At 59.3% G+C, this 19,623-nt stretch overlaps 1 protein-coding gene across 1 annotated transcript in view; it reads right to left on the bottom strand.

Moving 5' to 3' along the window:
* LOC128898941 (uncharacterized protein DKFZp434B061-like) overlaps positions 1–19,623 on the bottom strand; it is a 45,133-nt gene extending 25,510 nt beyond the window's left edge. Inside the window, exon 1 of the mRNA XM_054176609.1 lies at positions 19,485–19,623. Coding sequence (XP_054032584.1) covers positions 19,485–19,623 — 139 coding nt within the window. The remainder of the gene's footprint in view (positions 1–19,484) is intronic.

Here is a 19,623-nt window from a genome sequence, read left to right on the forward strand (position 1 = left end):
GCTCCTGGGCAAGCTGCTGTGGGTGCCCTGCTGGAGCAGGAGGGTTGGACTGGCTGAGCTCCAGAGATCCCTTCCAACCCTCCCCAGGCTGGGATTCTGTTTTGAAGAGTCTTTGCTGGGACTTCTGGGCACCTTTAGAGGTCCCCAGGAGTCCTGCCTGGGGGTTTCCTCCTGCTGCAGCAGAGGGAGGAAATCTTCCTCCCCCCATCCCTGCCCTTCAGTGTCTGCTGTGATAATTGAGCCTCAATTGATTTGAACAATTTCCTGTAAGTCCCTGGGGAATACATTTCCCAGATCAATGGATGCCACTGGCCCTGGCTGCAAATCTTGCTGCCCTCAGCAGGGTCAGGAGCAGCACTTAATCACGTCTGCAACAGCTCCCACTTGTCCCAGTCAAGCCTGGCTTGAGCAAGGAGCCACATTTCTCTAGGCTGATGGTGCTCTGGGCATGGATCCCTGTGATCCAAGGAGCAGGACTAGCCCAAGGCTTTGGTTCCCAGCCTCTCCATCCCCAGCACGTGGTAGCTGGTGACAGGAAGGAGCTGGGGTTTGGGCCCCAGGAGTGTGCTCCAAGCCCCTCAGCATCTCTGTAGCCTCCACTGGACCCTCTCCAGCAGTTCCTTGGCTGTCCTGAACTGGGGAGCCCAGAACTGGACCCAGGACTCCAGCTGTGGCCTCACTAGGGCAGAATAGAGGGGGAGGAGAACCTCCCTTGACCTGCTGGCCACACTCTTAAGGCAAGCCCCAAACAAACCAACATCACTGGCAGGCAGCTCAGGCTTGCCCCTGGGGAGCCTTTGGCTTTGCCAGCAGGCACAGCAGCTTCCCAAGCCCACAGAAACACTTTGATCACAGAATCATAGAATCAATAAGGTTGGGAAGGACCTCATCAGGTCCAGTCTGTCACCCAACACCTCAGGACTAACTGAACCATGGCTCCAAGTGCCACATCCACTCCTCTTTTGAACACCTCCAGGGATGGGGACTCCACCACCTCCCTGGGCAGCACATCCCAAGGGCCAATCTCTCTTGCTGGGAAGAACTTTCTCCTCACCTCCAGCCTAAACCTCCCCTGGCACAACTTGAGACTGTGTCCTCTTGTTCTGCTGCTGCTTGCCTGGGAGAAGAGCCCAACCCCCACCTGGCTCCAACCTCCCTTCAGGGAGCTGGAGAGAGCAAGAAGGTCTCCCCTGAGCCTCCTCCTCTCCTGCATGAGAAGCAGCATCAAAACCAAGGCACCTGACAGAGCTCCCAGAGGAGATGCTGAGAGGACATCTGGCCCCAGCACCTCCTCTTGGCTTCTGGAGAGCAAAGCAGAGCTGCTCTGCTCCATCCATCTGTGCTTTGGTAGCTCACTGAGACCAGCATCACCTTTCCTCTTGGCAGAGGGCCCAGGCTGCAGGGTGGCAGGTAAATGTGGGGCCAGGATGGATGGGACAGCAGCGTGGGAAAGCCTCAGCCATAAAAGCACAGCAGCTGTGTGCTCTGCAGCCCCAGCTGAGGAGCTCACAGCTCTCCCCTCCAGCAGCACGGACATGGGAAAGCACTCAGCACTCTCTCTCCCCTCCAAGCTCACTCCACAATCCCCCAATCCCCAAATTCCAGGACCCCACAGCCCTAGAATCCCAGAATCCAAGAACCCCAGCAGGGTAGAGGCTGGAAGAGACCTCTGGAGATCATCCAGTCCAGCCTCCTGGCTAGAGCAGGGACACCCAGGGCAGGTGAGCTTTGAACTGGACACAGAACTGGAGCCCCCAGCTGGATGCAGAACTGGACACAGACCTGAAGACAGAGTGAGACCCTAGGAACTGGACACACAGCAGAGGTCAGAACTAGACACAGAACTGGACACAGAACTGGAGCCCCCAGCTTGATGCAGAACTGGACACAGACCTGAAGACAGGGTGGGACCCTAGGAACTGGACACACAGCAGAGGTCAGAACTGGACACAGAACTGGAGCCCACAGCTTGATGCAGAACTGGACACAGACCTGAAGACAGAATGGGACCCTAGGAACTGATCACACAGCAGAGGCCAGAACTGGACACAGAACTGGAGCCCCCAGCTGGATGCAGAACTGGACACAGACCTGAAGACAGAATGGGACCCTAGGAACTGGACACACAGGCTGGAGGCCAGAAGTGGACAGAGAACTGGAGGCCAGAAGTGGACACAGATCTGGAGGCCAGAACTGGACACAGAATTGGAGCTCAGAACTTGATGCAGGATTGGACACAGAGCTGAAGTCCAGGACTGGACACAGAATTGGAGCTCAAAACTTGATGCAGGATTGGACACAGAGCTGAAGTCCAGAAGTGGACACAGATCTGGAGGCCAGAAGCGGACACACAACTGGAGCCCAGAACTGAACACAGAACTGGAACCCTGAACTGGACACAGAACTGGAAACTGGAATGGGAGACAGAACTGGAACCCAGAATTGGACCCAGAATTGGACATGGAACTGGAAACTGGAATGGGAGACAGAACTGGAACCCAGAATTGGACCCAGAACTGGACCCAGAACTGGAAACTGGAATGGGACACAGGACTGGATGCAGAACTGGACCCAGAAGCTCCTGGCCCAGGCTGCAGCTCCACAGCCCCAGCTCAGGGCCAGCTGTGCTGCTCTGCTGGCTGAGGGAAGAGTTAAAGCAGATGTTAGGAAGCAAAAAGCAGAGCCAGAGGCTCAGCAATAAATCTGCCTGCCCCTGGCAGGGAGCAGAGCAGTGAGAAAGAGCACAGGAAGCAGCCCAGACCTCTGCTTCCACCGACAAACAAGGAAACAACAACAAGCACCAAACAGCTCAGGGATGAAGCTGGTGAAAGGGAAGCTGCCCCCCAGGGCTGTGGGGGCCACCAAGCCCCTCTCACACACATGTCTGTGCCCTCCAGCCTCCTGGAGCAATGCAACAGCCAGAAGCAAGCTTGGATCTCCCACAGGGACGGCAAACCCCCTGCAGAAGGAGAGTCCCTGTGGGACCATTGGGTGCCATCCACCAACCAAAGGTCCTTAGAGGCTGGGAGGCAGAAATCCATGTCCAGCACAGCCTCCTCCCCAGGGCTTCCCTCCTTGTGCTCTGGGCTTTGGTTTTCCTCCACTGTTTTGGGGCTGGTTTGGTTGCTTTGCAGTGTTTGAGAAGGGGAAGGTGGTGGCTGGGTGGTGGGAATCCGACCCCTCCACGGATCCAGTGTCTGCTCCTGCTCTGGCACGAGGACCATGGGAGGGGGGAACCAGCCAAGGGAGGGGGTGGGGAATAAACAGGGATAAAAGAAGCCTGAGAACAGCTGGCCCAGGCTGCCCAGGGCAGTGGTGGAGTCTCCATCCCTGGAGAGGTTGCAGAGCTGTGGTGCTGAGGGCCGTGGTGACCTGGCAGTGCTGGGTTAAGGGTTGGGCTTGATGACCTGAAAGGCCTCTTCCAGCCAAACCCATCCTCTGATTCTACATCCTGGAGAAATTGGCTGATGCTGAAAGGGTTTTGGTGCCTGGATCTCCAAAGCCTGCCTGGAGCAGAGGAGGCTCTCTCAAAGCACTTCAGAGAGAGTGAAAGGAGCCAGCGACTGCAGGCCAGCAGGGTCATGTTTGTGCTGGGATTAGAGGCACTTAACACCTTCTGCTTGCCTCTGAAAAGCACATCAAACCACAGAGCTCTGCTCTGGACCCCATGAAACACAGGCTGACCTGCCAGGGGAAAAGCAGCTCCAGGAGCTGGGTCCATTTGTTTGAACTCCCCAGGGGAAACTCACCCTGAGCCAGAGCTTGTCGTGGAGAGGACAAGAGGCTGCTGCTCTCCCTGAGCCATGGAGAGGGTGAGAAGCTGCTGCTCTCCTTGAGCCACAGAGAGGACAAGGAGCTGCTGCTCTCCTTGAGCTGTGGAGAGGATAAGAGGCTGCTAACTCTCCCTGAGCCATGGAGAGGGTGAGAAGCTGCTGCTCTCCTTGAGCTATGGAGAGATAGGAGGCTGCTGCTCTCCCTGAGCCATGGAGAGGGTGAGAAGCTGCTGCTCTCCTTGAGCCACAGAGAGGACAAGGAGCTGCTGCTCTCCTTGACCTGTGGAGAGGACAAGAGGCTGCTGCTCTCCTTGAGCCACAGAGAGGACAAGAGGCTGCTGCTTTCCCTGAGCTATGGAGAGGATGAGGTGCTGCTGCTCCTCTTGAACCATAGAGAGGATGAGGAGCTGCTGCTCCCCTTGAGTCATAAAGAGGACAGGTTGCTGCTGCTCTCCCTGAGTCATGGAGAGGATGAGGAGCTGCTGCTCTCCCTGAGTCATAAAGAGGACAAGCTGCTGCTGCTCTATCTGAGCCGTGGAGGGGACAAGGAGCTGCTGCTCTCCCTGAGCCATGGAGGGCACAAGTTGCTGCTGCTCTCCCTGAGCCATGGAGGGCACAAGGAGCTGCTGCTCTCCCTGAGCCGTGGAGGGGACAAGGAGCTGCTGCTCTCCCTGAGCCATGGAGGGCACAAGTTGCTGCTGCTCTCCCTGAGCCATGGAGGGCACAAGGAGCTGCTGCTCTCCCTGAGCCGTGGAGGGGACAAGGAGCTGCTGCTCTCCCTGAGCCATGGAGGGCACAAGTTGCTGCTGCTCTCCCTGAGCCATGGAGGGCACAAGTTGCTGCTGCTCTCCCTGAGCCATGGAGGGCACAAGTTGCTGCTGCTCTCCCTGAGCCGTGGAGGGGACAAGGAGCTGCTGCTCTCCCTGAGCCATGGAGGGCACAAGTTGCTGCTGCTCTCCCTGAGCCATGGAGGGCACAAGTTGCTGCTGCTCTCCCTGAGCTGTGGAGGGCACAAGTTGCTGCTGCTCTCCCTGAGCTGCTGCCCTCACAGCACGAAGGTGTTGAGCTGAATCTATCCTGTGCCCCTCTCATGTTTGTGGCTCTCACCATCACTGGGCAGCTGGAAGGGGCTTTGGCACCCAGCTGGGGTCCCTGGAGCTGCTCTGCCCAGGAGCTGCCCCCAGCTGCCTGCGTGGCATCGTGATTAGCCGCGGGGGGGGCTGGCTGTGAGGTCAGACCGGGAGGACTATGACTTCAAAAGGCAGAAGCAGCAGGAGGAGCAGAGGAGAGCCTCCCCCTCCACACAAGGGCTGCCCAGATGTAGAGCTGTTGCTGCCAGTGACAGAGCAGAGAGGATGCTGGCGGCGCTCCCGGGCGGCGGCGCTGCAGCCTGCGGGGGGTTGAGGTCACCCCGCAGCCAGCTCCAGCTTTGGCAAGGACCACCCGGAGCTGAGACCTCCAGGCACCCCTCGAGGTGCCCAGCCAGGCTCTGGGCACGGCTTCATGCTGGGCCAAACCAGCAGCTGCTCTCACAGGGTGTCTGAAAGCAGAGAGGACCCAGAGACACCCAGGGGGAAGTCAGCTGAGCAGCCCTGCAGCCTGGCTCCTCACAGCTTGGTGGAGGTTGGAAGGGACCTCTGGAGCTCACCCAGCCCAACCTCCCCTGCTCCAGCAGGGCACCCACAGCAGCTTGCCCAGCAGCACAATGCCCAGCTCTCTGGAAGCTCTCCAGAGAAGGAGACTCCACAACCTCTCTGGGCAGCCTGCTCCAGGGCTCTGAGCCCTCACACCAAGGAATTTTCTTCTCCTGCTCCGGTGGAACCTCCTGGGTTCCAGTTTGTGCCCTTTGCCCCTTGCCCTGTGCCTGGGCACCACTGAGCAGAGCCTGGCCCCAGCCTCTTGCCCCCCAGCCTTTAGCTCCTGCTGAGCACTGCTCAGCTCCCCTCTGGGGCTGCTCTGCTCCAGGCTCTCAGCCTTTGCTCCACACAGAGCTGCTCCAGGCCCCTCAGCAGCTTCCCAGCCCATCCTGTCCTGACTCTGTCCCTGTCTGTGTCTCAGGGCAGGGTCACAGCCCTGCAGCCAAGGGCAGATTCCTGCCTCCCAAACAGCAACCTCCTCCTGACTGGAGCTCAGCCTCTCCTCCAGGAGCCTCTCCAGGAGCGGGGAGCTGAGGCAAGCCTCCAGCACTCATGTAAACACTCTGTTCCTGCAGAAGGAGCCTCTGGCTCCTCTGAGCCACACTATTTATTTTTGGAAGATCATTTCTTCTGCCCTGGCACTGTGGATGCTGGGCTCTGACACTCACTTCCTCGTGGAGACCAAAAGGGATGAATTCTTGCTGCTTAACCTCCTCCTGCCCTGGGTCCCTGCCTGGGGACAAGACTTGGTGGGAAACCCAGCAGTGCTCTTGACTACTCCCCAGCCCCTTGCTGGATCTTTCCAGCAGCCCTCCCTGCCTCTTGCATATCTTTCCCAACCCATCATCTGCTTCTCCCTCCCAGTCCTGACCTCCTGAAGGTGCTGGGGCTCCCATCTATGGGAGAGAAGACTCCCTACCCCTTTGCTGGATCTATCCAGCAGCCCTCCCTGCCTCTTGCATATCTTTCCCAACCCATCATCTGCTTCTCCCTCCCAGTCCTGACCTCCTGAAGGCACTGGGGCTCCCATCTAGGGGAGAGGAGGCTGGGTGGGGGTGCTGCAGAGCAGCTCCGGGCACCGCACCCCCCCCGTGTGGTGCTCTCGGGCCCCGGCGGGGAAGGCAGGAGGAGAATCTGCCGCCCACGGAGAGCAGGGCCCGGGGGCCAGGCTGATGGCAGGAGCAGACCCTGGGAAGCAAACAGGCTGAAACGAGAGAACATTTGACCAGGAGCCATCTGGGCACAGCAGCCAAACGTCAGCCCAGCTTCCTGGAGCCCTCCCACGGCACCACTCCTGCTTCAGAGCGGGACCCTGCTCCTTCCCCTGCGCTGAAACCACAACCCCTCTGACCTCTCCCATCCCGGAGGGTTGCAGCCCCAGCCCCCCGTGGCACAGCCCAGCCCCAGGGGGGGCAGGCACCAGCTCCTCTGTGCTCTCCCCCCCCCCCATTGGCCATGAGGCCACGCTGTGGCGAGCGCCAGGCTGCTGGGAAGGAGCTGAGCTCCGTGAGCAGAGCCCGAGGATGTGGTGCTCTCCATCCGTGCTTTTCCTGGCAAGCATTCACCTCCCATCGGGAATCACTCAGCAGAGAGGCTCAGCTGTCCCTGAGGAGCACCATGCCTCTCATCCAAGGGTGCATCGAGCTGGTCCTCCTGTAAACAGCAGCAGCCAACCTCCCTTCTCCCAACCCCCTTTCTTCCCTGGGGGTTCCAAGAGGCTGCAAAGGGCCCTGAAGTGTGGGGAGGGAGCCAGACCCACGCAGAGTTGTTTGGGTTGGAAAAGACCTCTGAGGTCATCAGGTCCAACCAGCAACCCAGCCCCACCATGGCCACCAAACCCTGGCCCCAAGAGCCATGGCCACAGTCCCCACCAGGGCTGGGGACTCCCTGGGCAGCCTGTGCCAAGCCCTGACCACTCTTGCAGCGAAGAAGTTGCTCCTCCTGCCCAACCTAAGCCTCTCCACATGGCTGGCATCACCCAGCTGCACCTGAGAGGGTGAGGCTGGGGGCACTCGACTTGGGGGGTAACTCCAGGCCCATGGATTCCCAGCTGCTCCAGGGAAGGGCAGGGTGGAAAGCAGCTCACTCTCCCCCTCATTCCCAGAAAGGCTTCTTGGGGCTGGGAAGGAAATGGTTCCACGTGCTCAGCCAGAGCAGCAGCCAAGCCCTGATACTTGGCTTGGTGAGAAGGTCACAAGGAGGGACCTGCTCAGCTCTCCTCCAGCCAGAGGAGGCTGAAAACCCAAGCTCCAGCCAGGCACACACAGGGGAAGGAGCCATGCAAGACTCCCACGGTGGAGCTGAGATGCCCTTCAAGCCTCACACCACAGGTGGCAGGGAAGGGGACACAGGGGTGCAGGGGAACTGCTGGTGGTGGCCATAAGCCTGGGCAAGGAGGGGTGGCAGCCCTTGGCTGGCCAAAGCCCCAGGAATCTGGCAGCTCTTCCTGCTGGGGAGCTCCAGGCTGAGCAGAGGGCAGGGAAGAAAGGATAAAGCCCTCGATTGAGGAGGAGGAGGAGGAGAGCTCGCCCCAGCCCTCGCCCCTCAGCCCAGGGGCACGGCCAGCCCTTGACTCACATCTCCAAACACTTCAAAGGGCTCTTTGTCTCCCACCAGCACCACTTGTCTTGCCCGGGGAGGGCTTCAGAGGCTTTCCCCTGCCCGTGGGGATGCTGTGAGCCTCGGGGGGGGTGGCAGAGAAGGAGCCACATGAGCCCGGGGATGCTCTGCGGCTGCTGCTGCTCCCTCTGCAACGGGGTGGTGGAGCCTGCAGGCAGCTCTGCTCACCCACAGGAGCAGGGGAATCTCTCCCCAGAGTGAAGCCAATATTGGAGCCCTTTCATCCCCCAGATTTGGGGCAGACACTCCCCTCTGCCTCCCCCCAAGCCAGCTCACTGCAGCCATGGGGCTTGGGAGCTGCTCCCTCCGGAGGAACCTGCCACGCTCCCGGCCCCAGCCTGTGATCTGCTTCCTTGATCTCTGCATCAAGCCCTGCAGAGGTTTCCAGCTCCTCTGGGAGGCTGGGATTGGGGTTTTTACCCCCTTATTTCCTCTCCCCCCATCCCCTTTTGGCATCAGCTGTGGCTCTCCCTGCAGGGCCAGAGGGGAGGAGGAGGAGGAGGAGGAGGGAATGAGGAACGCAGCCGGCCTCGGATTGCAGCCTTCACACATTTCCAGGCTCTTGGAGCTGTGTTTCCCACCAAGCAAGCTGGAAACCTCCAATCTTGTCAGGGCCACCTAAACAGAAACACATGGCCCCAGCTCAGCCAGCTCCCTGCAGTCAGGAATCAAAGCCAGGGAGAAATGGAAGGGTTTGACCCAGGGGAGTGGGGCAGCCAGCTGGGGGGGGAGGGGGGGAACGTGGCCAATTTGGTGGCTCTCCCAAAGAAGAAGAGATGAAAGATGTGTGGAGAGCTGGAGAAGAGGAATCTGAAACCCTCAGGGCAGAGAGGATAAAAGATGCTGGATAAGCCTTGGGGAGGAGGGGGGGAAGCCCTGCCTGAGGGGATGGGGAAGAGCAAGGCTGCAATTGGGGAGGGGAAGCAGGGGGGAAATTCAATGAGCTTCCCTTCCAAAGAGGAGGTGCTGCTCACCTGGGGGCTGTGCAGAGGGACAGAGCATTCCAGGGAAGGGGGAGGAAAAAGAAGCCTCCAAAAGGATTCCCCCCCCCCACCTAGGAAGCACTTAGAGTATTTGCATGAAAGGCCCAGCAGGATTAATAGCACCACAGTAAATTGCAAACAAATTAATAACCATTAGGACCATCACATAAAAGCACTCCTGGAGCTGGCTGGCTGGCCTGAGCCTCCCTGTAAATCACTTTGCTGTCAGTAGCAAATCCTCTGCTCCCAACCCAGCAGCTCCTTTTTGGGCCAGCAGGGCCTCAAGAGCAGCAAGAAAAACCAACCCAAGAGCAGCATCTGCCCAGCAGCACAGGTCCCCAAAGCCTGAGAGTCACAGAAGCAATGAGGTTGGGAAAGACCTCAGGGATCAGCAAGTCCAACCTGGCACCCAGCACCTCCTGACTAACTAAACCATGGCTCCAAGGGCCACATCCACAGAACCACAGAATCACCAAGGTTGGAAGAGACCTCAAAGATCATCGAGTCCAAGCTGGCACCACAGACCCCATGACTGAGCCATGGCTCCAAGGGCCACATCCAAGCCCCTCTTGAACACCTCCAGGGATGGGGACTCCACCACCTCCCTGGGCAGCACATCCCAGTGGCCAATCTCTCTTGCTGGGAAGAGCTTTCTCCTCCCCTCCAGCCTAAACCTCCCCTGGCACAGCTTGAGACTGTGTCCTCTTGTTCTGGTGCTGCTTGCCTGGCAGAAGAGACCAACCCCCACCTGGCTCCAACCTCCCTGCAGGGAGTTGCAGAGAGCAAGAAGGTCTCCCCTGAGCCTCCTCTTCTGCAGGCTAAGCAACCCCAGCTCCCTCAGCCTCTCCTCCCAGGCTGTGCTCCAGACCCCTCCCCAGCTTTGTTGCCCTTCTCTGGACACCTTCCAGCAGCTCAACCTCTTTCCTGAGCTGAGGAGCCCAGAACTGGACACAGGACTCAAGGAGTCTGTGGCAAGTGTGAAGCAACAAGGGTCACAGAGAATGTCACAGAGCCTCACATTGCCCTCAAATGCTCTGTCCTGTTCTGGTGTCCCCAGCAGAAGGAGGACACAGAGCTGGTGGAGAGAGTCCAGAGGAGGCCACAAGGATGAGCCAAGGGCTGGAGCAGCTCTGCTGTGAGCACAGCCTGAGGGAGTTGGGGCTGTGCAGCCTGGAGAGGAGAAGATTGCTCTCTCCAGCTCCCTGAAGGGAGGTTGGAGCCAGGTGGGGGCTGGGCTCTTCTCCCAGGCAAGCAGCACCAGAACAAGAGGACACAGTCTCAAGCTGTGCCAGGGGAGGTTCAGGCTGGAGGTGAGGAGAAAGTTCTTCCCAGCAAGAGAGATTGGCCACTGGGATGTACTGCCCAGGGAGGTGGTGGAGTCCCCATCCCTGGAGGGGTTCAAGAGGGGATTGGATGTGGCACTTGGAGCCATGGTTTAGTTAGGAGTTGCTGGGTGCCAGGTTGGACTTGATGATCTCTGAGGTCCTTTCCAACCTTATTGATTCTATGATTCTATTACTCCAGGGGGACCTCAGAGCTGCCTGCCAGTGCCTGGGCTCTGCAGGAAGGCTGCAGAAGAGCAGCTGAGGGAGCTGAGGGTGTTCAGGGTGGAGGAGAGGCTGAGAGGAGACCTTCTGTCTCTCTACAGCTCCCTGAAAGGAGATTGGAGCTTTCCACTAGCTGAAGGGATCCTGCAGGAAGGCTGCAGAGAGACTTCTCCTGAGGGTGTCCAGAGCCAGGCCCAGGGGGAATGGTTTGCAGCTGAGGCAGAGCAGGGTTAGAGTGGAGCTGGGGAAGAAGTTCTTCAGCCTGAGGGTGGTGAGGCTCTGGCACAGGCTGCCCAGGGAGCTTGTGGCTGCCTCCTCCCTGGAGGTGTTCAAGGCCAGGAGCTCAGAGGCATCCCTGCTCATGGCAGGGAGATTGGAGTCGCTGACCTCTGAGCTCCTTTCCAGCCTGAGCCATTCAAGGACTCTCTGTGATCAGCACAAACAAAACCCATCCAGGCCTCCCCACAGCCCCCTGCCCATCACTTTCCCCCCTTTTTGGCTTATTGTAGCCTTTTTACAGTCCAAAAGCACCAAGGGTTTGGTGCCTGGGAGCTCAGCTCCTACCTCCTTGCTCTTATGTTGAGGGCAAAGCTCCCAGGCAGATGCCCAGGGTGGAAGAGGGCTGCTTTGGGGGTTAACAGAGCACCAGGGAGGCTGCATCTGATCTCCAGCTGCCCTGAACATGCAAGGCCTTACCCAGTTAATCCACCACCCTGGCTCAGTTCCCTTCCCTTTCCCAGCAAAGCCATTTGGCATGCAGGGACTTCCCAGCTGGGTTGTCCCATTGGCTGCAGCCAGCTGGCCCCCAGGTGCCATCTCACTTGCCCCCCTCCAAGTCCCATCAGGCATGGAAAGGGATCAGAAGGGTTGGTTTGTGCTGCTGCCACCTCCAGCCAGCCCCTTTGAGCCTCACCTCCCAGCAAGTTAAAAAGGTTGAGGAGCACAAAAGCTTCTCCAGGCCCTTCGGGGGTGGGCAGCAGTGGGTGCCAGGGTGAGGGGCAGCTGGGGAGAATTAGCCTCCCCAAAGCCATTGCCATCAGCACAGCTCCCAGCCAGCTTGGAAGAAGGTTGACCTCTGCTCCTCTGAGTCCCTGAGATGAATTGCTTGGCTTAATCACAGCATTAGCAACCAGCTCAGTCAGCAGCCCAGCCCTGCCTCAGCCCAAGGGGGTGAGAAATGACCCCTGCCTTTTGCCCTGCACCCCTTCAACCAGCCTGGGCTGGAGGAAGCTCCTGTCCTCATGCAGCCACGGAGCTGTTCAGGCTGGGAAAGAGCTTCCAGATCACCCAGCCCAGCTGGGAGCCCAGCACTGCCCCAGGGCACCACCAAACCATGGCCCTCAGCACCACCTCTCCAGGGCTCCGAAAGCCCTCCAGGCATCAGGGCTCTGCCGCTGCCCTGGGCAGCCTGGGCAGCCTTGCTGGGGAAGAAATTGCTCCTCATGGCCAACCTAAACCTCCCCTAAACTCGAGGCCATTTCCTCTGGTCCTGTCCCTTGCTGCTTGGGAGAAGAGACCAAGCCCCAGCTGGCTCCACTCTCCTTTCAGCAGCTCTCCCCTCAGCCTCTCCTCCACCCTCAGCACCCCCAGCTCCCTCAGCTGCTCCTCCCCAGCCCTCCTCTCCAGACCCTTCCCCAGCTTTGTTACCCTTCTCTGGAGCCTCTCCAGCCCCTCACTGTCCCTCTCAGGAGCCTTTCCTTCCTGCAAAGCCTTTTTTCCCCAGTCAGGACTTCCCTTTTGGGTTCCCCCCACCCCATGCACTGTTGGTTTTCACCCTGCCCTGCTGCTGCCACTGGGTGCAAGGAGGTCCCCAAGGGCAACTCAGGAAAGATGCCAGGAGGACCTGACCACCACTCTTGCACTGAATCCCAGGAGGTTAGGGGTTGGAATGGAGCTCAAAAGCTCATCCAGTCCAACCCCCCCCCCCCCCTCTGCCAGAGCAGAGTCACCCAGGGCAGGGCACAGAGGGACACATCCAGGTGGGGTTGGAAGGAGAGACTCCACAACACAGCAGGAGACTCCACAACCTCTCTGGGCAGCCTGCTCCAGGGCTCTGGCACCCTCACAGGGACAAAGCTTCTCCTCCTGTTCCCCTGGCACCTCCCCTGGCAGCTCCTCTGCTCCAGCTTGCCCCCAGTGCCCCTTGTGCTGTCCTTGGCCGTCCCTGAGCAGAGCCTGGCTCCAGCCCTGCACATCTTGATCCCCAGCACTGAGGGCAGCCCTCAGGCTCCTCTGCTCCAAGCAGCCCCAGCTCCCTCAGCTGTGCTCACAGGGAGCTGCTCCACTGCCTGCAGCATCTCTGTGGCTCTGGGCTGGACTCTTCCAAGCAGTTCCCTGAGGTCCTTCTTGAACTGAGGAGCCCAGACCTGGACACAACATTCCAGCTGTGGCCTCAGCAGGGCAGGAGAACCTCTCTGGACCTACTCACCACATCCCTTCTAATCCACCCCAGGATGCCAGTGGCCTTCTTGGCCACAGGGACACCCTGCTGCCTCCTGGCCCTTCCTTCCAGCAGGGCTTGCTGGTTCCCCACTGCTTGTGTAGAGCAAAGGAATCCCCCAGCCCCTGTTCCCCCCACCTAGGAGCTGGCTGCCATTCAGCCAGCTGCTTCCTATAAATAAGAGAATGAGGAGCACACAGGCTGCAGAAATTGGGGAAGCAAATCCAATTAAGGGTGGAGAAGGCCTTCTGCTGTGCTCCCAGCAGCTCTGTGGTCGAGCATCTGGCTGGGAGCATCGCTGCTAAAACAACAGAGAGCTGAGGGGGGGTGGGGGGGGGGATCCTGCTTCAGCCTCTGCCCTGGGGAGCAGGGAAATGCTTCCCCATCCCTGCCCCTGTGCTTTGGAAGCAGGACTGGGAAAAGCTGAGCCAAGGAAAAGGGGAAGAAGAGGGAGGGGAGGGGGAAGAAGAGGGAGGGGAGGGGGAAGAAGAGGGAGGGGAGGGGGAAGAAGAGGGAGGGGAGGGGGAAGAAGAGGGAGGGGAGGGGGAAGAAGAGGGGGGTGAAGAGGGAGGGGAGGGGGAAGAAGAGGGAGGGGGAAGAAGAGGGAGGGGAGGGGGAAGAAGGGGGAGGGGGAAGAAGAGGGAGGGCAGGGGGAAGAAGAGGGAGGGGAAGGGGAAGAAGAGGGAGGGGAAGGGGAAGAAGAGGGAGGGGAAGGGGAAGACGCGGGAGGGGAAGGGGAAGAAGGGGGAGGGGGAAGAAGAGGGAGGGGACGGGGAACACGAGGGAGGGGGAAGGGGAAGAAGAGGGAGGGGAAGGGGAAGAAGAGGGAGGGGAGGGGGAAGAAGAGGGAGGGGAGGGGGAAGAAGAGGGAGGGGAGGGGGAAGAAGAGGGAGGGGAGGGGGAAGAAGAGGGAGGGGAGGGGGAAGAAGAGGGAGGGGAGGGGGAAGAAGAGGGAGGGGAAGGGGAAGAAGAGGGAGGGGAGGGGGAAGAAGAGGGAGGGGAGGGGAGGGGGGGGAAAGAGAGCTTTGGGTTTGTTTTGCTTCCTATAATAATGATTGGTTCTTGAGTTCATCTTTTTGCTCTCCTGCTGCTCTCCTGGATTTTTGGCTGGGGCCTGGGGGCTCCCCTGGGGAGCAGCCTGCAGAGCAGCTTTCACTTAAGTGGGCAATTTGCTGCTGTAAGTTGCTTAAAACCTCAAAAGCCACAACGGGGCTGGGCTGCACCAAGCTGCTCCTTTCCCACCTCAGGTCAGGCGACAGACTGGACCCTGCCAGCTCAGCCAGCAAGCCACAGAGCTGGCAGTGGCTTCTGCCCTCCCAGGAGCCTCCCCCTCTGTGATCACAGAGTCAGTAAGGTTGGAAGAGACCTCAGGGATCAGCAAGTCCAACCTGGCACCCAACACCTCAGGACTAGCTCAACCGTGGCTCCAAGGGCCACATCCAGTCCCCTGAGCTGGGTGCTCAACAAAGGCTTGGATGTGGCACTTGGAGCTGTGGTTTGGCTGTCAGGAGGGGTTAGGCATTAGGTAATAGGTTGGGCTTGATGAGCTCTGAGGTCTTTTCCAACCTGGGTGATTCTGTGATCTCTCTTGAACCCCTCCAGGGATGGGGACTCCACCACCTCCCTGGGCAGCACATCCCAGTGGCCAATCTCTCTGTCTCTGAAGAATTTCTTCCTCACCTCCAGCCTAAACCTCCCCTGGCACAGCTTGAGACTGTGTCCTCTTGTTCTGGAGCTGCTTGTCTGGCAGAAGAGCCCAACCCCCACCTGGCTGCAACCTCCCTGCAGGGAGTTGGAGAGAGCAAGAAGGTCTCCCCTGAGCCTCCTCTTCTGCAGGCTAAGCAACCCCAGCTCCCTCAGCCTCTCCTCCCAGGGCTGTGCTCCAGACCCCTCCCCAGCCTCATTGCCCTTCTCTGGACACCTTCCAGCAGCTCAACCTCTTTCCTAAGCTGAGTCACAGAGTGCCACAGAGCCTCACATTGTCCTCAAATGCTCTGTCCTGTTCTGGTGTCCCCAGCAGAAGGAGGACACAGAGCTGGTGGAGAGAGTCCAGAGGAGGCCACAAGGATGAGCCAAGGGCTGGAGCAGCTCTGCTGTGAGCTGGGGGAGCTGGAGGTGTTCAGGCTGAGGGAGCTGGGGGTGCTCAGCCTGGAGAGGAGAAGACTCCAGGGGGACCTCAGTGACTCCACCACCTCCCTGGGCAGCACATCCCAGTGGCCAATTCCTCTTTCTGGGAGGAACTTTCTCCTCACCTCTGTGATCTTCAGGGTTTGAGGTGGGCCAACTCAACAGCCCTCCAAAGCAGCCCTAAATCCCCCCCAGTTCCAAAGCTGGGTCTGGCTGGGGGGGGAGTTGGTTGAGGCAGCAGTGGGATGCTGGAGTGAAGCTCAAAGGCAGCCCCCAGACAGGAGGTTTGGTTTCAGAGCTTAACCAGCTTGGACCTAACTAAATAATGATAATCAAAGAGCCCTGCCCACAAAACCCCACACAAAGACAGAGAAACCTTCTCCTGGAGCCACTCAGCTGGGGCTGGAAACTGTCCTGAAGGGTTGGCTCAGCTCAGGCAGCGAGGGCTGCAACGCTGAGCCCTGGCTCCTGTCCCTGCTCCAGGGGCTCCTGATGCGTTTTGCATTAAGCACTAATTGGCCAAAATGCATAACCAGGCACTGGCAGAGGCAGGGAAGCCAAAGCTCCCTGGCCCCAGGGTGTGAGGCTTTGCTGGCCACAGAGTCCTGGGCTCCCAGAGGTGGTCGCTGGTGGGGAGCTGTGCCCTGACCCCTCCCCCAGCTCCTCACCTACAGGGGAAAGCCAGGAGGGAATCCTCCCACCTGCAGGAAGGAAGAGCAGGATGTGGTCTCCCCAGCTTGGATAAGGACCATAAAGCACCCTAGAGGGACACCACCAGCCTCCATCAGCCAGGGTTTGGGGGCTTCTCCCAAGGCTCTTGCTGGTTTGGGAGCCCAGGATCACCTCTGAGGTCACAGAATGGTTTGGCTTGGAAGAGACCTCTAAGAGCATCCTGCTGCAGAGAGCCCAGGGGAGGCCACAAAGGTGATCCAAGGGCTTGGAGCAGCTCTGCTGTGAGCACAGGCTGAGGGAGCTGGGGGTGTGGAGAAGACTCCAGGGGCACCTCAGAGCTGCCTGCCAATACCTGAAGGGATCCTGCAGGAAGGCTGCAGAGGGACTGTTCCTGAGGGTGTCCAGAGCCAGGCCAAGGGGGAATGGTTTGCAGCTGAGGGAGAGCAGGGGTAGACTGGAGCTAAGTTCTTCACTCTGAGGGTGGTGAGGCTCTGGAACAGGCTGCCCAGGGAGCTTGTGGCTGCCTCCACCCTGGAGGTGTTCAAGGCCAGGCTGGATGAGGAGCTGAGCCTAGCTCAGAGGCATTCCTGCCATGGGCATGGAGGTTGGAGTCGATGATCTGTGAGGTCCCTTCCAAGCTGAGCCATTCTGTGAGCTCCAGCTCCTTGAGCACCCCCAGAGGTGGGGCCCCCACCACCTCCCTGGGCAGCCTGACCACTCCTGCAGGACTAAAATGGTCCCTAAGCTCCAATCTAAACCCATCCAGGGCTGGAGGTTCCCCACAGGCATCTCCCAACCCCCTCTGAGGGTCATCTTCAGATCCTTGGGAGTCAAAACCAATCTTGCATCGACTGGGAGCCTCTGATCTAAGAGATCCTCCTCCCTCCCATGAATTGCTGCCTTTTGCTGCTGCTGGAGCTCCAGGCAATGGCACAGGGGCCACCCTCTGTTCCATCCCCTGACCTAAAGCATCAATGGGACCCAAAGCCTCAGCTGCTGCAAGCTGCCTCTGATCCATGAGCTGCTCTGTGCTGCCTGGGATCTGGCCCTTGGAGTCCATCAGGGAGGCTTCATCCTCACCCCAAGCATGGGTTGTGTTTTTCCTTTCCTTCCAAGAGGAAATCCATCTGGGTTATTCCCTGGGGAGTCTGAGCTTGTCAACACCAGCCCCAACCCCACACCGTGCTCTGCCCCCTCCTGGGCCAGCCAGCTGCAGCTTTGGCTGTGGGAAAGAAAGGGGTTGGGAGAGAGAAAAGGAGTCAGGTTTTGGGGTGGGAGGGGGGAAAAACAGGCAAGATCACCCCCCAGGAATTTGAAATTGCACCAAGAGAGAATGGGATGGGATGGGATGGGATGGGATGGGATGGGATGGGATGGGATGGGATGGGATGGGGTGGGATGGAAAAGACCTCAGAGATCATCAGGCCCAACCTAGCACCCAGCACCATCTGATCAACTCAACCATGGCACCAAGGGCCTCATCCAGGCTCTGCCTAAACACCTCCAGGGATGGGGACTCCACCACCTCCCTGGGCAGCACATCCCAAGGGCAAATCTCCCTTGCTAGGAAGAACTTTCTCCTCACCTGCAGCCTAAACCTCCCCTGGCACAGCTTGAGACTGTGTCCTCTTGTTCTGGTGCTGCTTGCCTGGCAGAAGAGACCAACCCCCACCTGGCTCCAACCTCCCTGCAGGGAGTTGCAGAGAGCAAGAAGGTCTCCCCTGAGCCTCCTCTTCTGCAGGCTAAGCAGCCCCAGCTCCCTCAGCCTCTCCTCCCAGGGCTGTGCTCCAGACCCCTCCCCAGCTTTGTTGCCCTTCTCTGGACAGGAGTCCTGCATGGGTCCAGCCCTGCCCAGCCCCTCTGCTGCTCGACCCTACAGCCAAATCCTCCCACCTCCAGCCCAAAGCAAGCCCAGGACACCTGGCCCAGGCACCTTTCTCCGGGCAACCTGATCCCTGGGACGGAAAGAGCTCCAGGGCAGGGTGGGGGCTGTGCTCCGGCCGCCCCCGGCTTGGACCCGGCCCAGGCTGCTGATGGAGTGTGAGGGCTGGAAGCACACAGCTGAGCACCTGCCCTCTGCAGGAGCTGCTGGGGGAGGACAAAACCAACTGACTTTGAATTAGTATGGGGAAATCTGAGGGTAAGAAGGGTCCTTAGCTGAGCCTCCAAGAATGGGCAGCCACCTTCCCCCCCCCCGCCCGGGGACTGTCAGCACCTCCCCTCCACGCAGCACTGAAGGTGTTTGCATCTCATCACCTTCACAAAGCCATCTGAGCTCTCACCAAGCGCCTGGGAGGAGCAGGATTGGTGCTGAGCAGCCTTGGGGAGCCCCAGGAGGGAAGCTGGGGGGAGGTGTGACCCTCCTGGGCGCAGCAACCTGCCCCCCACTGATGCTGACAGAGCAGGGAGCACCAGGTGGGATATTCCTCCCCCCCTCCCCAAGTCTGCCCCCAGCAGCAATTCAGGGGCAGGAATTCTTGCATCAAACAAAGCAGCTGAAGAAAGATCTTCAGAGCAGGTTTAGGGCATCCAAACCCTTTAGAGGAGCTGCCTCAGCTGGGGTCCTAGAAGAAATTGCCTCTCCCAAGACCCCCCCAATGCTCTGAGGGCTCAGGCAGGTGTTAACCATTCACAAAGGAGTCTCTCACCTGGATTTTTTTCCCCTGCTCTGACACAAGGCAAAACCCCAGAGGGTGAGCTGGGAGCCCTGTGGAGCTGTAGGCAGCCAGAAGCTCTCCCCCCCAGCCTCCTTTTCTCCATGCTAAACACCCCCAAGTCCCCTCAGCTGCTCCTCCCCAGCCCTGCTCTCCAGACCCTTCTCTGGACCTGCTCCAGGCCCTCAATGCCCTTCTTGGAGTGAGGGGCCCAAAACTGAGCCCAGTTCTGAAGGTGTGGCCTCCCCAGTGCCCACCTCAGGGGCATGATCCTTCCCCTGCTCCTGCTGGCCACAGCGTGGCTGAGCCAGGCCAGGCTGCTGGTGGCCTTCTTGGCCAGCTGAGCACACCCTGGCTCATCTTCCAGCCAGCTGCTGACCAGGGAAGGAGGTTCCCTGCCTGCAGAGGCTCAGGAAGAGGCACTTGAGAAGCTCAACCTTCCTCCAGGATGTGCCTGAGGAGCGAAGCCTTCCCTAGCAAAGCTGCCTTCATCCAAGGGGGCTGCTGGGAGGGCATCTGCTTCCCTCTGCTTGTCAGACACACACCAGACCCCTTTCCAACCCCCCCTTCCTCTGCAGACTCCAGGTGTTGACAGCACATTGAAACCAGGAGGTGAGAGCCCAGCACAAACCCCTCAGCTCCAGCAGCCAGGACTTCAGCCCCAGCCCGCAAGCCAGGACAAAACTCAGCCCATCCTAAGGCAGCAGAGCTGCAGGCAGTTGCTCTCTTTGGGGGGCTAAAGCAGAGCTTTGAGCCTCTGAGACTGGCTGCTAAGAGGTGATTTGGGGTCGGTTGTGAGGGTTTTTTCCCCCCTTCCCTTGCAGCTCAAGCAGTAAGCTGGGAAGATTTCGGCCTCTTCCCTGTCCAGGCTGAAGCAGCACCGAGAGCGTTTTGCACGCCGAGAGCTGCGTCGGTTTTGGCGCTTTGTTGTTTTTTTCTCTCCTCCTCCTCCTTTCCAAAGCCACAAAGACAGCTCAGCCCCAGCCAGAGCTCAGTCGTCACAGCTCTGATCGTTTTCCTTTCCTTCAGCACCGTCCTGCTCCGAGGGCTGGGCAAAGAAAGCCCTGCTGGCTGCCAGGCTCGATGCTGGCCGCGTCGATGCGGGACGTGACCCGGCCCGGATGTCACCGGGTGGGTGAAGCCTTTTCAGCTCCGATTTATCTCTTCGCAT

The sequence above is a fragment of the Dryobates pubescens genome, chromosome 36 (genome assembly GCF_014839835.1).
Source record: "Dryobates pubescens isolate bDryPub1 chromosome 36, bDryPub1.pri, whole genome shotgun sequence".
Taxonomy (NCBI): Eukaryota; Metazoa; Chordata; class Aves; order Piciformes; family Picidae; genus Dryobates; species Dryobates pubescens.